The 22,277-nt window shown below is 33.9% G+C and overlaps 2 protein-coding genes across 2 annotated transcripts; both read right to left on the bottom strand.

The window, feature by feature from the left end:
• Positions 1-530: 530 nt before the first annotated feature.
• Positions 531-4,553, bottom strand: LOC130508478 (uncharacterized). The gene has a single exon (XM_057004012.1). It carries the CDS (start codon positions 4,551-4,553, stop codon positions 531-533), a length of 4,023 nt encoding a protein of 1,340 aa, XP_056859992.1.
• Positions 4,554-9,156: 4,603 nt separating this feature from the next.
• On the bottom strand, positions 9,157-11,852 carry LOC108831903 (WAT1-related protein At1g70260). The gene is made up of 7 exons (XM_056996613.1): positions 11,492-11,852; positions 11,329-11,391; positions 10,561-10,677; positions 10,204-10,459; positions 9,951-10,109; positions 9,669-9,820; positions 9,157-9,575 (listed from the first exon to the last, which is right to left on the bottom strand). The coding sequence occupies exons 1-7, from the start codon at positions 11,689-11,691 to the stop codon at positions 9,395-9,397; spliced, it is 1,128 nt and encodes a 375-aa protein (XP_056852593.1). The 5' UTR covers positions 11,692-11,852; the 3' UTR covers positions 9,157-9,394.
• Positions 11,853-22,277: the final 10,425 nt, after the last annotated feature.

Raw genomic sequence — 22,277 nt, 5'->3', positions numbered from 1 at the left:
TATTTGATTATGCGCTTTACTGCATTCATGTGTGACTCTTTAGGACGAGCTTGATATCTTGCACAGATTCCCACACTGAGAGATAGATCAGGACGACTCGCTGTGAGATATAGGAGACTACCGATCATAGCTCGATACAGCTTCACATCAACTGGCTTACCATCCTCATCTCTTGATAATTTTGTGGTTGTGCTCATGGGAGTCTTTGCCGTCTTACTTGTTTGCATTCCGAATCGTTTGACAAGGTTCTTGGCATATGTACTTTGGGAAACAGTGATGCCATCAGCTAGCTGTTTGACTTGAAGACCAAGAAAGTAGCTCAACTCTCCTACCATACTCATCTCAAATTCTTTTGTCATTGTCTTGACAAAGTCATTGACCATCGATTGATCAGTACCTCCAAAGATGATGTCATCAACATACACTTGAATGATTAGAATGTCTCTTCCATTTTCTCCGATGAACAATGTCTTATCCACTCCTCCTCGCTGAAAACCTGCTTTGACCAGAAACTCAGTCAAGCGTTCATATCAGGCTCGTGGAGCTTGCTTGAGCCCATAAAGAGCCTTTTTGAGTTTGTAGACATGATCTGGAAAGTGTGGATCTTCAAATCCTTTTGGCTGTTCAACATACACTTCCTCTTGCAGTACACCATTTAAGAAGGCACTCTTAACATCCATTTGATACAACTTTATCCGAAGATTGCAGGCCATCCCGAAGAGAAGTCTGATAGATTCCAGTCTAGCCACTGGAGCAAAGGTCTCATCAAAGTCTACACCCTCTATCTGTGTATATCCTTGTCCAACCAACCTAGACTTGTTCCGGATGACATTACCTTCCTCATCTGTCTTGTTCTTGTGGATCCATTTAGTCCCAATGACGTTCACATTGTCGGGTCTAGGTACCAGCGCCCAAACATCTAACCTTTCAAACTGCTCAAGTTCTTGATGCATTGAGTCTGTCCAGAATTCATCTTCCAATGCTTCTTGCAGATTCTTAGGTTCGATCAGGAAGACAAAACACTCTACAGTGTTCATCTTCACAATAAAGCTTGCCAATTTGACCATCTCTTTGAAGTCAATTTGCTTCTTACGAGTGACTCTCTCACCAAATACACCACCGATGACGTCATCTGGTGAATGATTTTTGTGTACTTTTGCATTATCAAGTTTCACTAGAACATTGTCATGTTCACTCTCATCTTCTGACTCATCCTTCACATCTTCAGGAGTCGGAGCAGTGACTTTCGGTGTCTCACATTCAATTGTTTGTGTGACTCTGGCCTGATAGAAACCAATGCTGTCATCAAAGACGACATTCACACTGTCTCCAATGAACTTCGTGCGTGAATTAAAGATTCTATATGCCGAGCTATGTGTAGAGTATCCAACAAACATCCCCACATCGCTCTTTGCATCAAACTTCCCTAAGTGATCCTTATCATTCAGGATATAGCATAGACATCCGAAGACATGCATATGACTCAGATTGGGAGTTTTTCCTTTGAACAGCTCGTATGGTGTGGTCTTGGTTTTGGGTTTCACATACACTCGATTGATCACGTAACATGCTGTCTCGATTGCTTCCGCCCAGAAGCCAGATGGTACACTGTTGCCGCACAACATTGCTCTAGCCATCTCCTGAAGGGTTCGATTCTTTCTTTCCACTATACCATTCTGTTGAGGTGTTCTAGGAGCTGCATACTGATGTCGTATTCCCTGACTTTGACAAAATCTATCAAATTCTTCATTCTGAAATTCTCCTCCATGATCACTCTTTATCTGAATGATCCCACCCTTTTCTTGTTTAAGTTGGAGAGCTAGTATACGAAAACTGTCTAAAGCATCAGACTTGTTTTTCAGGAAATCCACCCATGTGTATCTAGAGAAGTCATCTACCAGGACAAAGATATATCTTCTTCCCGCAATGCTATTCGGTGTGATTGGTCCCATCAGATCCATGTGAACAAGTTCAAGCACTTTCTTTGATCTGATCTCTGATATCTGCTTGTGTTGGACCTTCACTTGCTTGCCTTGACAACATCCTCCACATACTGTATCGGTTTGCTTCTCCAGTTCAGGAACTCCTCTAACAACTTCAGCATTAACTAATCTACTTAGTCCATTCGTGTTCATATGACCAAGTTTCCTGTGCCACAGATCCAACTTTGACTCAACTGCAGACAAACACGTATCTAATGGCTTCCACATATAGCAATTATTACCAGATCGAACTCCCTGAAGAACAATATTTCCTTTTTCATCAACTGCTCGACATTCAATTTTATTAAAGATCACTTCCAATCCTTCATCACAGAGTTGGCTCACACTGATGAGATTTGCTTTGAGACCCTCGACGTAGTACACATTGATGAGACTAGGAAGATCTGCTCGTTCTGTCCTGCCGACTCCACGAATTTTTCCTTGTCCACCATCTCCGAATGTAACTTTCCCTCCTTTGAGGAACTGAACTTTGTCAAGATATTCCTGAGTACCAGTCATATGCTTAGAGCATCCACTGTCAAAGTACCATGGAGAGTCTATTTGACTACTGCCCTCTGCACCTGTGTAAGCAACATTACTCACACAGTTAATCATTGGTTGCACACTGACATAGTTGCAGTTGAGTTCAACTTCTGCCTCTGTAGGTGAGACATCAGCATTGATGTGTAACACAGCTGATACCCGCTCCTTGTAGTTTGGGTACAAATCCCTTTTAGCTATCCATACTGATCCGTAGGAAGATGGTTCCACAAAACACAAGTTCATCCTCCAGGCTCGTTGATACTGTTGTAGACGAAAGTAACAGTACCTGACTTTATGACCACACTTGCCACAAAAATGACATCCATTGCCACGCCTTGCAATCACTGGAGCTCGTTTATTCTCAGCAGACTTACTTGTATTTAGGACTTTCTCAGTTGCTTTCACAGTTTCCTCTTTAGAAAGTTCTTTGACAAAGGTAGTTTTCCCTGCAATTTCACCTTGTATTGAAGTTGAGCCTCGAAATCCAAGTCCCCAATTTGAGCTCGGACATTGTCCAATGGTTAAGAGATGATCCAGTGTTGAGGTTCCTGTAGTCAACATCCTTATCTTCTTGTGATTCTCAGTGAGTTGACTCTCAAGCAGCTTGCTTTTATCCACTTCTTTTTCAAGTAGTTCACTCAGGTGACTGACCTTCATTTCAAACAGCTTCTGAACTCTCTCTTGTTCTATCATAGCTCTTTTGATCGATAAGAGTTCCTGATCAGATTCATTCAGTACAGTCTCAGCTGGTTTTTCCAACTCAAGTATATTGACCTGAGCTTTTAACATTGCTTTGTCTTTGAGGAGCTGCAGGTTCTCAAGACTCAATTCTGCAAACTGGTTGAACAGTTCTTTGTACTCGGTTTCCAGATCATGATTGAGATCATCATTGTCATCTTCGATGAGCGTCCTACTATCATCTTCTTGTTTCTGGTCCTTGTCTTCTCCGAGTAGAGCCATAAAGTTCAAGTGCAGTTCTTCTTCATCACTTTCGCTCTCTGAGTCCGTATCACTGAAGCACATCATTGACTTTTCTTTCTTGAGATTATTAGGGCATTCAGCTCGAGTGTGCCCAAAGCCTTTACAGTCAATGCACTTCAGTTCTTTCCGTTTGGTAAGTGGACATTCATTGCGAAAGTGTCCGTAACCCTCACACTCGTGACACTGCAGTTCCTTCTTTTTGGAGTTCCTTGATGAGTCCTGTCGCTGACTATGATCTGATACATTCCTCTGAAACCGGCTGTTGGATCGATTCCCTCCTTTCTCCATTCTCTTGACAAACTTATTAAAGTTTCTCGCCATTAAGCCCAAGTTTTCCTCAATATTTGAGACTCTGTCAATCTCTTTTGATTCAGCAGCAAATGCAATGCTCTTTGGAGTATTGGATAAACGATCTGTCTTCTCAAGGTCATGCACTTTCAGAATTCCAGCAAGCTGATCAAACTTCATCTCATCAGTATCAACAGCAATATTCAGAACTGCCTTGTAAGCCTCAAACCGAGGAGGCAAGCATCGAAGTAGTTTCTTCACAAGGTCTTTCTCATCGTATTTCTTCCCTAGAACGGAAGACTCGTTTGCCAGTTCACTGATCTTGGATATGAATCCATCAATGGGTTCATCATCTCCCATTCGAAGATTCTCAAATCTTGAAGCTAGATGATCAATTCTGGTTCTCCGAACACTAGTATTTCCTTCGAAGTGATTGATTAGTGTGTCCCACGCCTCTTTTGCGGAATCACAGCCTTGAATGATCTTGAACTGATCTAAGTCCACGGCTGAGAAAATCACAGTGAGTGCTTTCGAGTTGAACTTTGAGGCTGCCTTCTCTGAGTCGGTCCACTTATCTTTAGACTTTGGACCCAGTGTGTTGTCATCCATTAAGACAGTTGGCGCTGTCCATCCTTCTTCAACAGCAGTCCATGCATCCTCGTCGATCCCTCTGATTATGTGTCGCATTCTGGCTTTCCAGTGACCAAAGTTTCCACCATCAAGAATGATTGGCTTCTGCAGCATAGCTAGTTCCTTCATAGTGTCCATGAACTCTGCAGGATCTCAACCTGTGAGTAGTATATGATACCACAGAGGTTTCCCGCTCTGATACCAAATGAAAGTTCAATGGTAACCAGGTAAAGGAACTTACACGACAATTCAAGAACTCTTTCTTGTATATTAGAAATCTTTCAAACAATCTCCCTAGATCTGTTTGATCCGAATTACTCTCAGTCACACACGACTAGAGACGGACCAATTTCTAATCTCAACTTACACGCAATCAAGCTGCACTTCACAAGTCACTTGATCGCTCAATACTTGACAAGAACAAACCTCTTGCTCAAGCTTTTCTCCGTTAAAAACCTTAACATAATTCTACCCTTAGCAACTAGGTTAAATACTCTTTTACAATATCTTTTCCCAAATATCGTGATAAGCCCAAATCTTTCTTTACTTCCTCCTGAAGTAATAGACTTTAATGAATAAACGCCACGTCATCATTCTTCTAACCGACTCGCCACAATATGTTACACATAGATCCTTATGTGTAACGCTCGACCTCATTTCACTCTCATACAAGCTCTTCTTCTTGAGCTTACAGAACCAACCTTGGTTGTTGTTATCTTCTTGGCACAAGAAATAACCTACACCACAAAAATATTCAAAGAATGCATATTTTGCAAACCAAGAGCAATACAAACACTAAACTGAATCAAGTTCAAAGATTATTACCAGCTACTTAAATAAGGAAACATCTACCCAAGACAATCAAAGTAGAATCAACCTAGGCTTTGTTGTATTCTAGGCAAAAGAACTAACCTTACAACAAGAAGATTCAAAGCGACTCACGTCTTACACAAAGCTTCGAAGATCATTTGCACCTCTGCAGTAACACCAACAGCAATGCTCTCGATTTTCCTGCATAATACGTTTCCTCATAAGTTATAGAGCTTTGACATACTATGGAATGGTCCAATTGTATTTTGGTTCACTTCCAATTTAGGAGCATTATTGAACTTTTTTGAGCTATTGTAAATTTTACACCAGCTAGTTCTTAAATTTTGCTATAACTTTTTGAAAAACATTTAAAATGAATGTTGGTGTTTGGATTTAGTCTAAGCTAAGGCTGAACCCCTATTTTATTTATTTGGGCTAAAAGTTTAAGTAGAGTTTCACTTGTATGATGTACTGTTGAATTGTAGTAGTAATGTTATCAAGATAACATATAGGCTATAACTGGTTATTCCTAGAAGGAATACATAGAATAAAAGGAATAGTTATACATGGAATGGAAAAAAATGGAATGCTAAATAAAATGAAATAGAAACTGAAAATTTTATCGGAATTGGAATTCTAATCATTCCACATATTCACGAGTATTTTTAATATGGAACAAATAGAATAGATTTTACAAAAGATCTGTTTTAAAGTTTTAAATTCCGTTTTTGGAGTATGTGTAATTGATTTCAAAAAGTATTCCATGTAACTGGTAAATATATTTTGGAACTCTATGGAACGATGCACTCCAAATAATTCCATTCCAAAATTTAGCATAATGTGGAGCGGGAAATTGTTATTTTATGGCTTCAGGATAATGTGGAGCGGAAAAACTTATGAACAGGAAATCTGTTCTTTACTGGTGTCATGTATATGTGACCATTTGTAGTGTCATTGTTTACAAAGATGACTTTGTGGAATCACACGTTCTTTGTAATAGTGTCATCGTAATTACAGAATATTTGTGATGTCCTATGCAATTGTACAGGTGTTTTTTGGGTTTAGATGTTCTCGGATTTTGTATCTGTGCAAAGAGACCCAGAGATGTGGTGTTGTCTTTTATTTGCCACATGTTATTTTGTCTTTCAAGAGACATGTCTTTCTTTTTATTTTCAAAAAAAAGAAAAAACAAATTTTCTTAATTAAACGGATTTAACTCTCTTTTTAAAAGTAAAAACTAAAACGGATTTAACCTTTTTTTTTTGTTAAACAAACGGATTTAACTTTTGAAAGTGGTTTATCTCTTCTTGCCCTTTAAATAACCCACATGTGAACCACGTGTCAGTGGTCAAGTCGTATGTGCTCCTTCATGTTGTCCGCAAGGTCGAGGGTTCGAGGTTACCTCTTACAGATTTATGGTGATTATTTTGAGGGACTTTTGGGTCCAATACGGAGAAGCTCAGATCTGCTGCGCGTGGCCACTGGTAGCTTAACATGGGGTGATCACCAGCCTTCCTGGATGCCTTCGGCGGACTCTCTGGCAGGCAATGCCCAGATTTCCGAGACGGTCATTAGGCGTTAGTCGGATTCTTCTCGAGGCATTCAGATACCAAGGTCATCAAAAAAAAATCCACATGTGAAGGGACTGAAACATTGGATAATCGCTAAAGTTACTATTCTGTTTTAAAATATACTCCATCCGTTCTTGAAAGTAAGATTTTCTAGAGTTTTCACGTTTATTAAGACTATAATAAATATTTGCAATTTAGTTTACTATTTTATTTTTTTATACAATTTCCAATAACTATCTACCAATAAAATTTAATCAGTTCAAATATTCACAATAAATGATCATCAAAAAGTATACAAAAGTACCTTAAAAATATAGAAAATCTATCTTTGTGGAACAAAAATAAAATCTAGAAAATCCTACTTTCAGGAACGGAGGGCGTAAGTAGTTTTACTAAAAACACTGTTATTAAGAAAATTGTTATTTTCAGAAAATATCATTTAATAAAAAAATTAACCAATTATAAAAAACCTAACATTATTTTAATTGCCACACAATATGTAATCAATAAAAAGTGCATTGAAATATTTAAACTATTTATATTATGAAACAATTTTTTTTTTTGTTAAAACTATCTACAATTAGAAACAGAAGAGAGTAATTTATAAGAATAGTTTCCAAGTTTCTTTTTGATTAGTTTGATCCCTTGTTGTTTTTCTTGTGGTGAGAAATAACAATACTCCAAACTAAACCGAAAATAATCAATCACTTTTCTAATTAGTGATATGTTTGATTAGAAACGTTCTTTCGCCATAAATCAAAACTATGCAAAAAATGTTTATACTATTGAAACCTCTACCAAATTAGAGACGAAGGAAGACTCGTTTCGTCAACTACTATAGTATCGCACACACTAGTATACGCTTTACTAAAATTTCGTATCAGGCTCATCTATCTATACTATTAAAACAGGATCATATTATATTTTTTACCTAAATATGTAATTTCTTTAACTAACATTGCTTATTTCGTTAAAAGCAATCAAGTAATATTAATAACACATTTTTATTGGGTCATTTTTTTGGATTCAGCCCACTGCCCACATCATCTCTCTTGGACCATTTGAGCCGATTAAGAAATCAGATTCAATTCTTATTTTTTTCTCCAAATTCAAATAATTTATTTTCAACCATTCTTAATATTTTGTGTAGTGAACAAAAATTAATAACTTAATTATTATGTTTTTTATTTTTAATATAATTTAAGCATTTATAAATAAATTTGAATTTTTTCATTGAATAGTATAAATCTTTAATAAAAAATTAACCATATAATAAAATTAATATATCAGAGTTATATCAACTTAATTCATTAAAAATAAAGTTTAATTTTCTAAACATAAATACTCATTAGATCTGGACGTTCGGATACCCATTCGGATACAGATCGGTTCTTTCGGATATCAAGTTTTTCTGGTTTTGAAATTAAACCCCATTCGGGTTTTGAAATTAAACCTCATTCGGGTATTATAAAATTTCGGGTCGGGTTCGAGTCGGGTCTTTCCGGGTCCGGGTGGGTTCGGTTCTCATGCATAAGAACCTGCAAAATAACCAAATAACTAAAGTATCTAACAGGTTCGGTTATTTGTACTTAAAGTAACCAAAATATCTGATTCCGTTCAAATTTTTGTATCCAAATTATTCAAAAGTAACCAAAAATATACATTTAATACAGTTTTTTGGGTAAACTTTTATCCAAACTATCATATTTTATCCAAAATACTCAAATTGCCGAAAATAATTACTATAGTTAACTTATAATATTAATTTAAAAATTAAAATAATTATAAATATAATTATAACATATATCTTTAGATATATTTCGGATATCTTCGGGTACTCATTTGGTTCTCGGTCCGGGTCGGATTCGGGACCGGTTCTTCGAATATAGTAATTTAGAACTCATTCGGATATTTATCCCGGGTCTAATCGGGTTCGGGACCCTGATTTTCGGGTCGTTTTCGGGTTGGTTCTTCGGGTCCAGATATTGTGCTCTGGCCTATACTCTTTTAAAATGAAATACGATAAAGAAAAATAAAAAAGCTTAAGTCTTTTATAAAAAACAAATATATAAAAATATGACATTTACTAAATATTTGTCAATTTAAAAAAAAATAAAGGAAAATAAACCCGCGTTTTCCCGCGAGTATGTATTAAATCCAGAACTCATCTAATCTTATATCAAAGTCAAAGCTAATCCCCATAAAAGGAAAAGAGGTAAGTTTTAGAGATCTTAAGAAGACGAAGCTAGCTTTTTAGTCTCTTTACAACTAATTAAAAAACACTAAAAAACATGTAACAACTTGTTCAATGTATATACATTAGATTTCATATCGGGAATACAATCGATCCATGATTCGCAGAACTTTCAATACAAGATAACATAATAAAAGAGCTCTATATATCCAAAGACGTGTATTTACATTGGGTGGGTTTTGCTTTTCGGACCAAAAAGCCTACTTCAGCATTCTCCCATTGACACTGACGACTTAACACATTCACACGCATTTCTTCTTATATAAGCAATATAGAAAAAGAGTCAAAAATATCTAAGCGACCCTCCTTTTCTTCTATTATATATAATACAAAATTCACACAGGACTTTCTTCTTGACTAATAAGCAATGGAACTTTGTATTCATCTTCTTCTTGATGATAAAAGGTTTTGATGGGTTTTCTTTCTTCCTTTGGATTTTGTTTTTCTTCGGTTTCCTTCAGTTGTCCCCAAGACACTGTGTAGTATCCAACACCACCAATGGCGGCTCCTAACACACTGCACACACGCACCAAACATATATTCAATACTCATGCGTGGTAATTATATGCTAATAGATGATTATGATTAGTGAAGAATCTTTTAACGGACCTGCCGTAGTGAAGACTGTTGACGAAGAAGCTGGTGCCAAAAAGTGTTGCCCAAAAGATACCAAAAGGTTTGAATAATGGTACGTAATATGGTCCTTTCATTTGGGTGCACTTTACGTGTATGCTTGTACGTATCACACTTCCAAAGATTCCCTGTTTTTTTCATTGCACACCGTGATAGGTTACCCAGCTATACGAATACTTGAGTTGATTTTTTTTGTATATAATTGTGACTAAAAAATAAAAAAATATATAAAAAGTAGTTGTGACTAAATTTGATTACCGTGGCGATAATGAGGAAAAGATCGAAGTTAGGTTCGACTTTCCATGCACTTTGGTCTCTTTCCATAAACAATGAGAAGATTAAACATTGGACCGTCCCGACTATGCTGTAAAACGAAGCCACTTTCATAACGTGTGGATACTTTTTGACCGTCCCTGTCTGCCATAGATTAATAAAATTTATTAATATCAATTGAATAAAATGCGTACCGATGGTTTCAGTGTCTGACGGTTTATGTTTTTGTTGAAAATACCTGAACAACATTGAAGAGGGAGACAGAAAAAACAGCAGCGGCCAAAAATATACAACCAAGGAACCAATTGTCGGGAAGACTGTAGTAGACCAGGAGTTTAGGGACTGATTTAAGAAGACGATTTGGGGAAGGAGACGAAGCTGGTCTTATGAAGGGACCTTTGTACAATTCTTCAACAAATGCCCCACTTAATGAAATTATTGTTCCCATCACTTTAGCCCTCGTGCTAGTGTTTCTCCAATCCAGCTTGCTCCTTCTATATAAGCATATAGATATAGTTATAATATATTATAAAAAAATTATATCCAACAACTTATATGCAGATTCTGAAATTAACGGTGATGATATATAACTTACCCGAGAATAAGATTGAGCAAGAAGGAGAAGGAAGGAATGAGTAATCCCATTGCGCATACCACTATGGGTGAGCTGAAGGTTAGTCCCACGAATGCCAAGTTTTGGAACAGAAATACCCTTCATATTTAAAATAATTCAATATATATATCAGTGTACGTGTACGTGTACGTGTACATGTACATGCATAAAATTCATGCAAGTGCAATTGTGCTAACAAGAGGGAAAAATAATTAGACACAACGTTGTGTAACTTTTTATTTATTTTATATTAATTATACCGCTCACAAAGAAACGTCACTATGTTGTAAATATTAAAAATATTTTTAGGACATGTTTATTGCAGAGTTTTTAGGATGGAGTTCTTAAAATAAAGTTTTTGGTATAATCTTATTTAAAAAAAAGTTTTTAATTTTTTTTAATTAAAATTAAGAGACGGTTTTTATATTGTGATAAGAACTCTATCTAAACATGACTTTATAGGCATAGTTGTTTATAATTTTATTCTATAGGTGACGTGGAAGCCCCATGTCATATAATATTAATATTTTTCATTAAATTTTTCGGTTGCTACGTCTACAGTATGGCAACACGGACCTTGTATTATTCTTTTGGTTTTAGGACCTCATATTGTTTTTTTTTCCTTGAGAAATTGCAAGGAAAATATTTGGAAAAGTTTGACCAAAAAAAAAAAATATTTGGAAAAGTCTGGCTCCCAGAATCAAGATTCAAAAGAAAACATTCCATAATAAAGAGAGATGATGTACTCACCCGGTGAAACCTAGAAAGAAAACACGAACAAGGAGTGGCCAAGAAAAGATAGATTCTTCGGTTCTGCAAGAATGTCATCAAACAAAATAAAACTAGAACATGAATCAAGACTGATTAGTGAAGACATTTTATGCTTGAAATTATATGGATCACGTAGACTGACCTATCATTCCTGTGGAAAAAGAAAGAAAATGGAAGAAGAAGAATAGATCCCAAAGCGTTTGTGTAAACAACGAACACAAAAGGACTCATCCCTCCTGTTAAAGCCGTTTTCGCCATTATCGTAAGAGCAATTGTGCATGCCTCCATTATCACCATTGCCACAAACGGCACAAACTCTTGCTTTCTAACCTTCAACTCCATCTCTCTATCTCTAGACTATTAAATTACACAACGGCACGACGCTTCCTAGCTCCAAGGATCTAGGGAAATATAGATAGATGTGGAGAGAGAAGGAGAGAGAAAGAGAGGTGAAGAAGATCTTCAATGCTTTTGGAAAAGATATGAAATTATTGGTTTAATTTCTCCAATGATATATAGGAGGTGGAATTGTCGTACATGTTTTATTTATTTATCATTATCTATTTTTCAGATAATAACCTTTCACATAGAGGCAAGGCTACTTACATGCGTGATGAAGCTACACGAGTGTCTCCACAATTGCACTAAGGGTAACATGTTTACGTCATATTACTTTTTTTTATCGGCATGTTTTTAAACATTAATCCATATAGTGTGATGCTGTATAAACATTTTATTTATGTAGTTACGTCGCGTTTCTCGTCTTATAACGTATTAAGAGAGCATGATTTATATGGAATGTACGTGGGTTCTAATATCTCGTCAGACTTAATTATTATCATACGCCAACTTATATCAGTGACTAATGAAGACTAATTTGTTGTTTATTCCTAATACCCTGAGTCTGGACATGAACACTATATATATATATATATATATATATATATATATATATATATATATATATATATATATATATTTACGACCTAGATCGGTAAAAATCATGACATATTCATCATCGGTCCTATATGAGGCTTTTTGATTGATTCCATGTTTGTTTTTCATGACAAATTGATTAAAAACCATAGATATTATGAAGAACAAATGATAAATCTAAACAAGGTTACAAGCTAATGCAGGGTAGTCTGGTAACTTTAAACGTTTAAATAGTAAATATATTTGCAAGTTTGGAAATTTATATTGACTCTCTGGTTCATACCTTTTCAGATAGTAAAGATGAATCTGATTGATAGATGAACGAAAATATGTTTTAACTGAGTCAGTATATAGTGAAAATGGTATAAAGTAAAAGAGAAGTTTATAAAGCTTGGGAAATCCGACAAAAAATATCTCATCTAGATTTTTTCTTGTCTGAAACAAACATTATTAGCTTTTGTCAAAACATCACATAGCGCAAAATATCCATATCCATGAACCATAGTATACAATTAAATACAATGCCATACCTAATAATCATTATGATTATGCATTTACATATCACATATGTGACCGGTAGATTGTAGGATTAGTATTAGTAGCAACATGTGCGCGTCTCACTAGACCACGAAAGTCTTTCTTAGTAATTAAGTCCCTAATTGTGATTCATGGGATTCTACCTTAACTTCCTCTACGAAAAAAACAAACTTTTAAAATTGTAAGGAAAGCTTTTGTTCAAAATATCATTGAACGAAAAGTAATATTTTAAGCACAAGAAAACAAAAGGAAACGACAAGGCATTTGGCTGACATAAGCAACTTAAAATCTTGTAAATCAGCAAAATTTAGTGGACCAGGCTATTTTGTTTACTCTTGGCTGCTGTTGGTTAAGGACCCACATCTAAAAAAATGATGATGGGGTCCCAATTTGAATAATGATAAAATTGATGACTCGATATTTTTATTTAAAAGAATTGAAGAAAGGTGTCATTTCTCGTCCAAGTAATTGATACTGTAATGGTTAGTGGATTCAGAATCATCCAACAAAAATGTTAGGTTATGATAATGGTTCTACGTTATTTAGTTTCTTTCAAAATTCCTAAATATTTAGGTCTGACGCTAGGCCAGTGAGTTTCTGATGATGTTTATTTTGATTATGTACCCATTCATATGTGGAACATCAATTATTCATTGATTGATCATACAGATTGGAAAGAAAAGAATTAGACAAACTCGAATACACAGTATTCCCAATTGATATGTACAGCTTATATACAAATTGATTGTTAAATGGTTAAGAACTCTGACAATTGGGTCAAATTAAGTGACCATACATCTTAAATGATGAAAGCAATTTATATAAAAATATCTTTGGATTAAAAACTGTATAATTTGTTCAGCCACGCCAAGAACGAAGCTGTTTTTGTTTAACACAAATATCAATGCGGCTCTTCACTATGGTATTAGGGCCAAGTTATGATCTAAACCTGGGTAGGTTTGAATAAGTTATTGATACAAGAAAACAAACAAATATTGATATGAATAATTGCATATTACTAAAGCAAAATGCTTTTTTTTTAAAACTAAAATGTTTTGTTTACTTTACTTTATTTATTTATTTATTTTTGTGTACGCTATGCTTGGTTATACGGCCTGCGAACATTGATGGCCTGAGTTAGGCCCAAAATTTCTAAAATGCCATAATGATAATCTCTCCACAGGATGATGCGTATGATAGGATATGAAGTTTTTCCTTTTTTTTTTTTTTTGCTAAAATGTTAGGATATGAAGTTATAACGTAAAAAGGAATTGGTTCCTTTTCAGATTATTTTCCAAAGTATGACTTGACTATTCCAATAGATAGAAGTACACTTAGCGATGACATTGATAACTACTAACAAATGTAGTAGAACAAAGATAAACTAATCACAAGCATTTCTCGACCGGTGCCTCTTATGGTCAAAGACATTTCTATTCAACTGCGTGCAAAACTTTATTCATTGGACAAGGAAGACCTCGATCAGGCAAGACCATTCCTGCAACATATGGGAAGTTCAAATCAAATAGCAACGCAATCTTATCTAGCGGTTTGGTTTGACAGAGTGGATATCTGAAGATGCATACTCCCTCTCAACTGTTTCAAAAAAGTTTCAAATTTTTAAAAGCTCTGATTTCCTATTGATCTACTGTCTGTATTAAGAGATGTAAACTCTTTATTTTAATTCAGAAATGGTATTTACAGAAAAAAGAAGATAAAATAACCAACACCAAATTACATAAATTGTTCTGATCATTGCAAAATGAAAAATAAATATAAAAATTCATAGTGATTTAGTGGTTGTAACTGTACTTTTAATCATTGTTGACCATTGAACGAATGCTCCATGGATTAATCTCAATCTCAGCATATAATTTGTGAGTAGATCCTTATTAGATAAGCAACGTGCAATAAAAAAGGAAATGAGAAAGAACTTTAGATAAGCAACATGGATAGCAAATGAACTCATCAAAATAGCTTTACCTGCAATAAAAATAATTAGACCAAAAAATAATAATTAGATTGTCACAAAATCAAAAGGAGTTGGAAACCAGGACATGATTATATGTGTGTTCTATTGCTTGAAATCCCAAGTTATTAATTACTAACTTCAGAAAATGTATAAGATCTACAAACCTAAATTGCAAAACTATCACAGGAAGGTTTTGCGTCTATTGATGCTCTAAATAGTGTTAATTTTTTATTACGTAACGTGAAATCTGACATATATATATATGTATGTATGTATATATATATGTATCTTTTGCTAAGAACATGGATATTTATACGAAAGGCACTTGTGAAACCTAAACACATAGGCCATGGCCCATTATTGACATTTCATTGCTTGTTGGAATGCCACTTGGTTTGGGTCTTGGATGGCTAGATAGAATTCTCATATTAGAAGAAAGAAATGACTGAAGAAGGAATGCCACTTGGATGGCTCAATAGAATTCTCATATTAGATTAGAAGAAAGAAAGGACAATGATAGAAAGTGGTGATCTGTTACAAAAAGAAAAAAAGAAGTGGTGATGGAATAGGCTGAAGAAGGAATGCTTTTCGTTATCTGGAGTATCAATGGATGCATGTTTCCATCGATAGTTTTTTTTTGGGTGTAAATTTAATTATATTTACGTTTGTAGATCATTTACATATACTGACGTTGGTGTATACTAAGTTGGATCTTTTCTTTTTGTTGAAAAGAACTAACTTGGACTGCAAACAATATTGTTACGAATTCGCTAACTGATTAATTCTTTAATACATAGAATTTGATCGTCGAGTTCCCAAATTCAAAACAGTATTCGTCTTCCACGATTTCCACTATAAATTAAAAAGTTTACACAAAGCTATAAAGTTCTTAATAGGAAAATACAAAAAAAAATCAAAGAAACTCTATTCGAAAAAAACATGTCACGGACAATATCTCTTACCTTAAGTTTCTTTTCTATCCCGATCTTTCTTTAGTTCTCTCTCTTTAGTCTTGTGTTTCAGATGTTTTCTCAGATGATTAAATAATATTTAACACCTCTTCTATTAATAACAGATCACCGACTTTACTATTCATATTCCATATTGTCTTCTGTAAAGTCTTCAACCGTCTTTGATCACATAAAGAAACTATTTACCGACCAACGGTGCGTTGGACTAATGGTTTAGTGCTTAAAGTAGGTTCCGTTGCACCTTTAGTTCGATTCCCGTTGGAAAGGATGTTTTACGCGATGTTATTGATATTAGTGTCGGCTGATCCCGGGCCTGGGAAGATTATTTAGGCCCAGACACCTCATGGTTTAAAAAAAAAAAAACTATTTACCGTACTTTCCTTTTTGGTTGTGCAGGATATTAGACTGTGTTGCTCGGCTGGAAACAAGTTGGGCCTTGAAGAATTTGGGGCCAATAACACATAAACCACACATTACAGTTGACTTAGCTGACTTAGCTCTAACTCGTTTGATGCTTCCTTTGATAGTGAAAGTTGGATGCAATATTCTAATAAACAATGCACCCTCCGGTCATCATCTCTGACCATCCGCCCTATCCCACAACATTATTTCTTTTCGATGCCATTAGCTTCTGTAAAACCTCAGGCAAACTTAAATCTCATCTTCACCGATCTATACAGGTTTTCCGGCGTTCCTCTGCGCCAACCATATCCCTTCAGGGCCATCTAATATCTCCGCTTTAATTCACTGAGTTTTGAATTAATATTTTCCTTGAATCAAATATTGCAGACCCTTGAGTCATAAATGTTTCCACTCGAAATACTCTGATCCGACCTTATGCTTAAACATATCATCCTTGAGTTTCATTTTGCACCGCTGCATTACTAACATAACATGCCATCTAGTTTCCAAACTTGCTAGATAGACACTATCGACACAACCAATTTTTCCGATGATATGACCATCCTTAATACTTACGTGTATGAGGATTATACCAGACTTGGTGTCGAACCCAAAACATAGTTCCACCTTTTTGAGTTAAGCCTTTACTCACTTATCTGACTTGTGTAGATGAAAAACCATATGGTGGTGTAACTACGTGAGAAATATGTCAGATCCTTTGAAATACATTCTTTCTCATTATTATCACACTAGTTTATTTCTTTGTCTCGAAAGAACCACCACAAACCTTTATTACTTGCCATTATTTATCTATATTTATTTTCCTTTAATAATGAAGTTTTTCTCATGTTCTCACTTGATTTCTTCTCCTTCAGCAAAGGATACTATGTGCCCATCATGCACCGCTGTTTAAATTAAAATAGGACACACCGTCTAGCTCTTGTGTTAGAAAGACTATTGATACAAGAACCAACGCACAAACCATTGCAAGTTAACTTTGAGAACCAATTCACTCAAATTAATATGCTGCGGTAGCTTTCTTTAACCTTTCATCAGTCATCGCGGCTTCTTAGTCGACTTCTTCCGACGTTCATGAATGATCATGAAACACTACTGCCTTTCATCATACCAAAAATAAAGCTCTAGCATCATTTCACCTTTGATTTAAAATCCCTTGAAACATAGACAGTAACAACTTCATGTTTCGATAGATCAACCCGAAACACACTTTGTACCCCCATTACAAATAATGAAACCTGCCGCCTAACTTTTAACTTCTTAAGAAGAATTTCAATACCAACCTTTGTTAGATTTTCTTTGAGATGAATGTTATTGCATCAACACCTTGTACTTCCCTAAACCAAAGTACGTTACCCTTTGACCTTGCCACCTCAACTCTTCTCTGTGTTGCCTCCATAATCTAACAAATCAACAAACAGAAGATTCAAACAAGAAGACAATCATCTCGGAGACTATGAATGCTCAGTTTCTTTGAAGAACATTTGTTCGGAATTATTGATCCTTAAATTGCTTAATTCTATAGGAAAGAGAATTTGAACACCGGATTCATGGACTCGAACACGGTATATGGTTGAAGGTTTAAAAAATATATTTAATTTTTTGATAAAAAACTACAAAAACTGTTAAAATCCGTAATCCAGTATCGGTTGAAACACTAGTTGAATCAATACATAATTTTTATTATTTTTTCAGTTGTATTATTAGAATCGGTTTTGTATTCTAATTAAAAGTTATGTTTCTAGTTTTTAAAAAATAAAAAGATCATACGATCATATGGATTATAAATCTATTGACAGAAGATAGAACATGACAAACTTGATTATAATGAATAAGAGAATGTTGTTGCTGAAGAATATCTCAAAGATGAAAAAATGATTAACCTAGAAAATATTGATGATAACCTAGATTTTTTTTCATATATAATATCAACTAAACTATTTCATTTGTGATTTTTAATTTTGATTGAAAATTTTATTATACTATCTGAAAAAATGAAGCCAACAATGATCAAAAGAACCAAAATAGTTGATGTAATTTAGTATTAGTTTATTTTTATTATTGATAACATGTTACACTTTGATGTTTTACTTTTGGTTATTTTTGAATTCAGAATTTTCACATTAGACATTTAAATACTTGGATTCTAAGTCTTGATATATATTTATTAACTCTTAATATATATTAAAAATGGTTAAATAGTCTAAACTTTTTTGTATGTGAAATAAAAAAGCCAAAAAAATAAGTTAAATGTTTTTCTAAATTCTTTTAAAACATAAATTATTTCTTATATTTTCCAATAGCTAATATTTTATATATATATATAATAATTAATTTATTAATCTTCGGTTTACTTGCGGTTAACTCAATAATCCGGTGATTTGAAAAGTTCTTTGATTCAGTATTTCGGCCGGATTTCAAAACACTAAGGTACATATATTATGTTGTCCTGTCCATCTAGATGGAATAACAATCTCATTTTATACGTATTTATGCGTTTTCTCTACTCAAGCTTGTGGACAAAGTCTCTCAAAAAAGTATTTTCGCCAAATTCTTATCAGCTAGTATTTTCGCCAAATTCTTATCAGCTCGTCTGTTTCCTAAAATTTTCTGGACCACATTTTTCTTTCAATCTCACTAGAAAAGAAAATCAAAAATAAATAACATTTTCGAAACAGAAGATATGTTCTTTTTTTTTTTTGAACACACAGAAGATATGTTCATTCTTTATTAAAACACCGGTAAAGTGAAAACGTGAAAGCCAAACATCAATATATTGATTTTCTTTTCCGTTTGCGTTTGGCGTCTACGTTTGGAGTGTAAAAAATGTTTATTTGAAAAGTTACATGGTAAATATTAACGTATGACTTACAAAAAAGAAACAAAAGATCGGAGAACATCCAAACCACCCACAGTTTAAAATGGCTCTATTATCTATTTTGTAAGAATACATTGAAAAACGGCGGACACTGAGTTGGCCAAAACACATGAGAGTATGGGTTGCTTGCATATATCTAAATATTGAGTTAATTTTGGTTGATGCAACCAACCAATTAAAACTTTGCAACAAACACATGAGCATCATCATCTATTCATTAATATACTATAAGCTAGTCGCGTCTCTTAACCATATGAAGGTTATACAATTATTGTGCTGGTAGATATATCCGTATGGGCTAAATGGGCGAGTGAAGCTGGCAAATAAATTTAATCAACATTTCTTGTTAGAAACTTCAGATCTTGGGCTATCCAGATATTTGCGTACCCGGAGAAATGATCTATCCGTTGGCTGAACCTTCCCCTTAGGAATTAGTCTGGGCATTTCCATAGATTTGAGATAGTCCGAGGTTAAACACACAAAAAAAGTTTATGGCAAAGCACATGTAGTATTTGAGAAATGATACCGGTTCTTTCAGATATGTATTTGCATTTGAATATTACAATATCATGCAATTCATACATTAAGTTATTTTATAGGTCAAAGAATCGTTGCGATCATCGACTTTATATTCACTGAATAAACACATCATGTGCTTCCCGATTATTTACGTATTAATAATTTACATCTGAAAGCCTATAAATTGGAAAATGCGCCACATGTATATATTGAAATCCAACGATATCTAATATATATATGGATCGCTAGAGATATTTCACATCAAAACTATTCGCACTTCTGATTACACTTGAAACAACCTCACATAACATTACAACTCACAGCCCCACAGTTGTTTTTAAGAAAATGTATTTACGAAGGTAGCAACTTATTCGATATTTTTATTTAAATTGCAAAGCTTATATTTATCGGTTCTTACTGCCCACTATTCTAATTAATATATTTGTTGGAAACACAAGTAACATAAAGTACAAAACATGTAAAATATTAAACAATTTTAATTTTTTTTGTCTCAAGTACCCATTTAAATAATTTTAATCAAACATTCTTGTAACAAAGTTAACCACAGCTACGTTTTTCTTGTCTTTTCAAAATTGATACAATGAAATATGTGTATTTCTGTGTATTAGTTTAGGTGTTGAAAACAAAAATAATTAAAGAAATTGCATCCAACAACCATCAAAAAAATTATAATACATCCAATACCAAAAATCCATAATTCACCTATACACAACCTCCACAATATAAATAATTGTCATATTATCCCTCAGTTGTAATCCATGTGACCTGCTGAAAATTATTTATTAAAATAAATATTAAATAAATAATATAATAAGTTGTGACTACCATTGACACACATCTTTTTTCTTTTTCTTCTTTTTTTTACCAAATCTTTGTTTCTTTTTTCATACATACAAATACATGACACTTCATCTCAAAGCAAGGAAGAAACAAAAATTATGGGTTTACGAAATTGAGTTTAAGGTGACATCGCGCTTTTATACTATGTTCTGTTTTTGTGTTTATACTCTGTGTCTGTTTTTATATTCTGTTTTTGTTTCTATTTTATATTATGTTTCTCTTTTTGTTTTAGTGATCCAATGGTGAAGAATAATGACGGTTGACCGGTAGAAGCGTCGCTGTGTCGGAAAAAAAAAGGAGATAAAGATGATCTTTATAGGGTGGTGAACAATAACGACGGTGAACCCAGTGAAGGTGTATCGGCATGTTTGAAAAAAGAAGAATTAAAGAAGATGAACTCGCCGTCTATACTATATTCGGTGAACGAAATAATATAGTATATATTCTTTAGTGTAGCTATTTATGTAATCTTACCATACTATTTGAGACATATTTCTATATTATTTCTTAAAACATGGGAAATTGTTTATATCTCATGTGTGGGTTGACATTTCCAGATTAGAGTTTAGTTTTATCATCTAGGTTGAGTTTCACTAACTCACCCTCGTTACTCTGTTACTTGTATTAGTGATATGACCTCATATATGTCGTAATGTCAGTATATTCTATTTAATAGTATAGTAGTACAACATCCATATAACATTGCTACTAAAGTCTTCTAAATTATTGAACGAGAATTAAAGTTTAGTTCCCCGTACACTCTAAAAGTACTATAATATATCCACCACGTAGTATAGTATTATGAATCTGGTGAATGTCATTCTTTGAAGACGGTAAAAATGTTTATATCTCGGATGTGGATTGACATTTCCGGATTAGAGTATAGTTTTATCATATGTGTTGAGTTTCACTAACTCGCTCTCGTTACTCTGTTACTTGTATTAGTGATATGACCCCATTTATGTTGTAATTTCAGTCTATTCTATTCAATAATATAGTAGTACAACATCAATATAACCTTGTTACTAAAGTCTCCTGAATTATGGAACGGAAACTAAAGTTTAAGTTCTCCGTACACTCTAAAAATATTATGCTATATAGTATTATAAATCTGGTGAATGTCATTATTTGAAAATGGGAAAAACTGTTTATATCTCGGATGTGGGTTAACATTTCCAGATTAGAGTTTAGTGATAATCATTTAGGGTTTGGTATTTAAAGTTGGGTTTGGATTTAGATTTCTATTTCATGTTTATAATTTATAATTGGGTTTATGATTTATTGATTAAAGTTTAGGCTATAATATTTAGAGATTAATGTGGAATTGAAATAAGTTTTACTATCTAGATTTAAGTGTGGGGATATAATTGATTCTAAATCATTTGATGATATGAAATATAATTAGTGGAATGTTTGTGGTTGTTATGTATTTGATGTGTCTATATTATCTTTTCTCTTTTAGTGTGATGTGGCTGTATTATATTCTTTTTGGTGAAATTATCTATTTCCATGACTTGGTAATTGTTATAATTGAAAGTATTAACAGAATAAAAAGGAACTAAATGTTAGTTTGTTAATAATGTCAAAATCATTTGCATGTACTTAGTTTCATTCATGTTTTAGGTTATTCAGCAAATAAATCTAAATAATTATAGTTGGTTTCTGAAACTTAAAAACTCAGGTCATTATTATTATCTCATCAAACCAAGTTTTAATACATTTTTTCTTTCTGATATAATGTAAATTCTTTCTGAAGTACGGAAGAAAACTTGTTTGGGAGTCTTTTATTTTTTTGTAGTTTATAAACTAACGCACACGAAGTCAAATGTATCGT

This window comes from Raphanus sativus, chromosome 2 (assembly GCF_000801105.2).
Source record: "Raphanus sativus cultivar WK10039 chromosome 2, ASM80110v3, whole genome shotgun sequence".
Taxonomy (NCBI): domain Eukaryota; kingdom Viridiplantae; phylum Streptophyta; class Magnoliopsida; order Brassicales; family Brassicaceae; genus Raphanus; species Raphanus sativus.
The sequence above is the reverse complement of the archived record's forward strand: the minus strand, read 5'-3'. Positions and strand labels throughout refer to the sequence as shown.

Bases quoted from the DNA above. Each gene is read 5' to 3' on its own strand.
- LOC130508478 (XM_057004012.1), bottom strand. From the start codon at position 4,553: ATGAAGGAACTAGCTATGCTGCAGAAGCCAATCATTCTTGATGGTGGA.
- LOC108831903 (XM_056996613.1), bottom strand. From the start codon at position 11,691: ATGGAGTTGAAGGTTAGAAAGCAAGAGTTTGTGCCGTTTGTGGCAATG. The intron at 10,460-10,560 runs GTAAGTTATATA...ATGCTTATATAG, and splicing joins TTGCTCAATCTTATTCTCGG to AAGGAGCAAGCTGGATTGGA. The intron at 9,821-9,950 runs GTAATCAAATTT...TGAAAAAAACAG, and splicing joins TTTTCCTCATTATCGCCACG to GGAATCTTTGGAAGTGTGAT.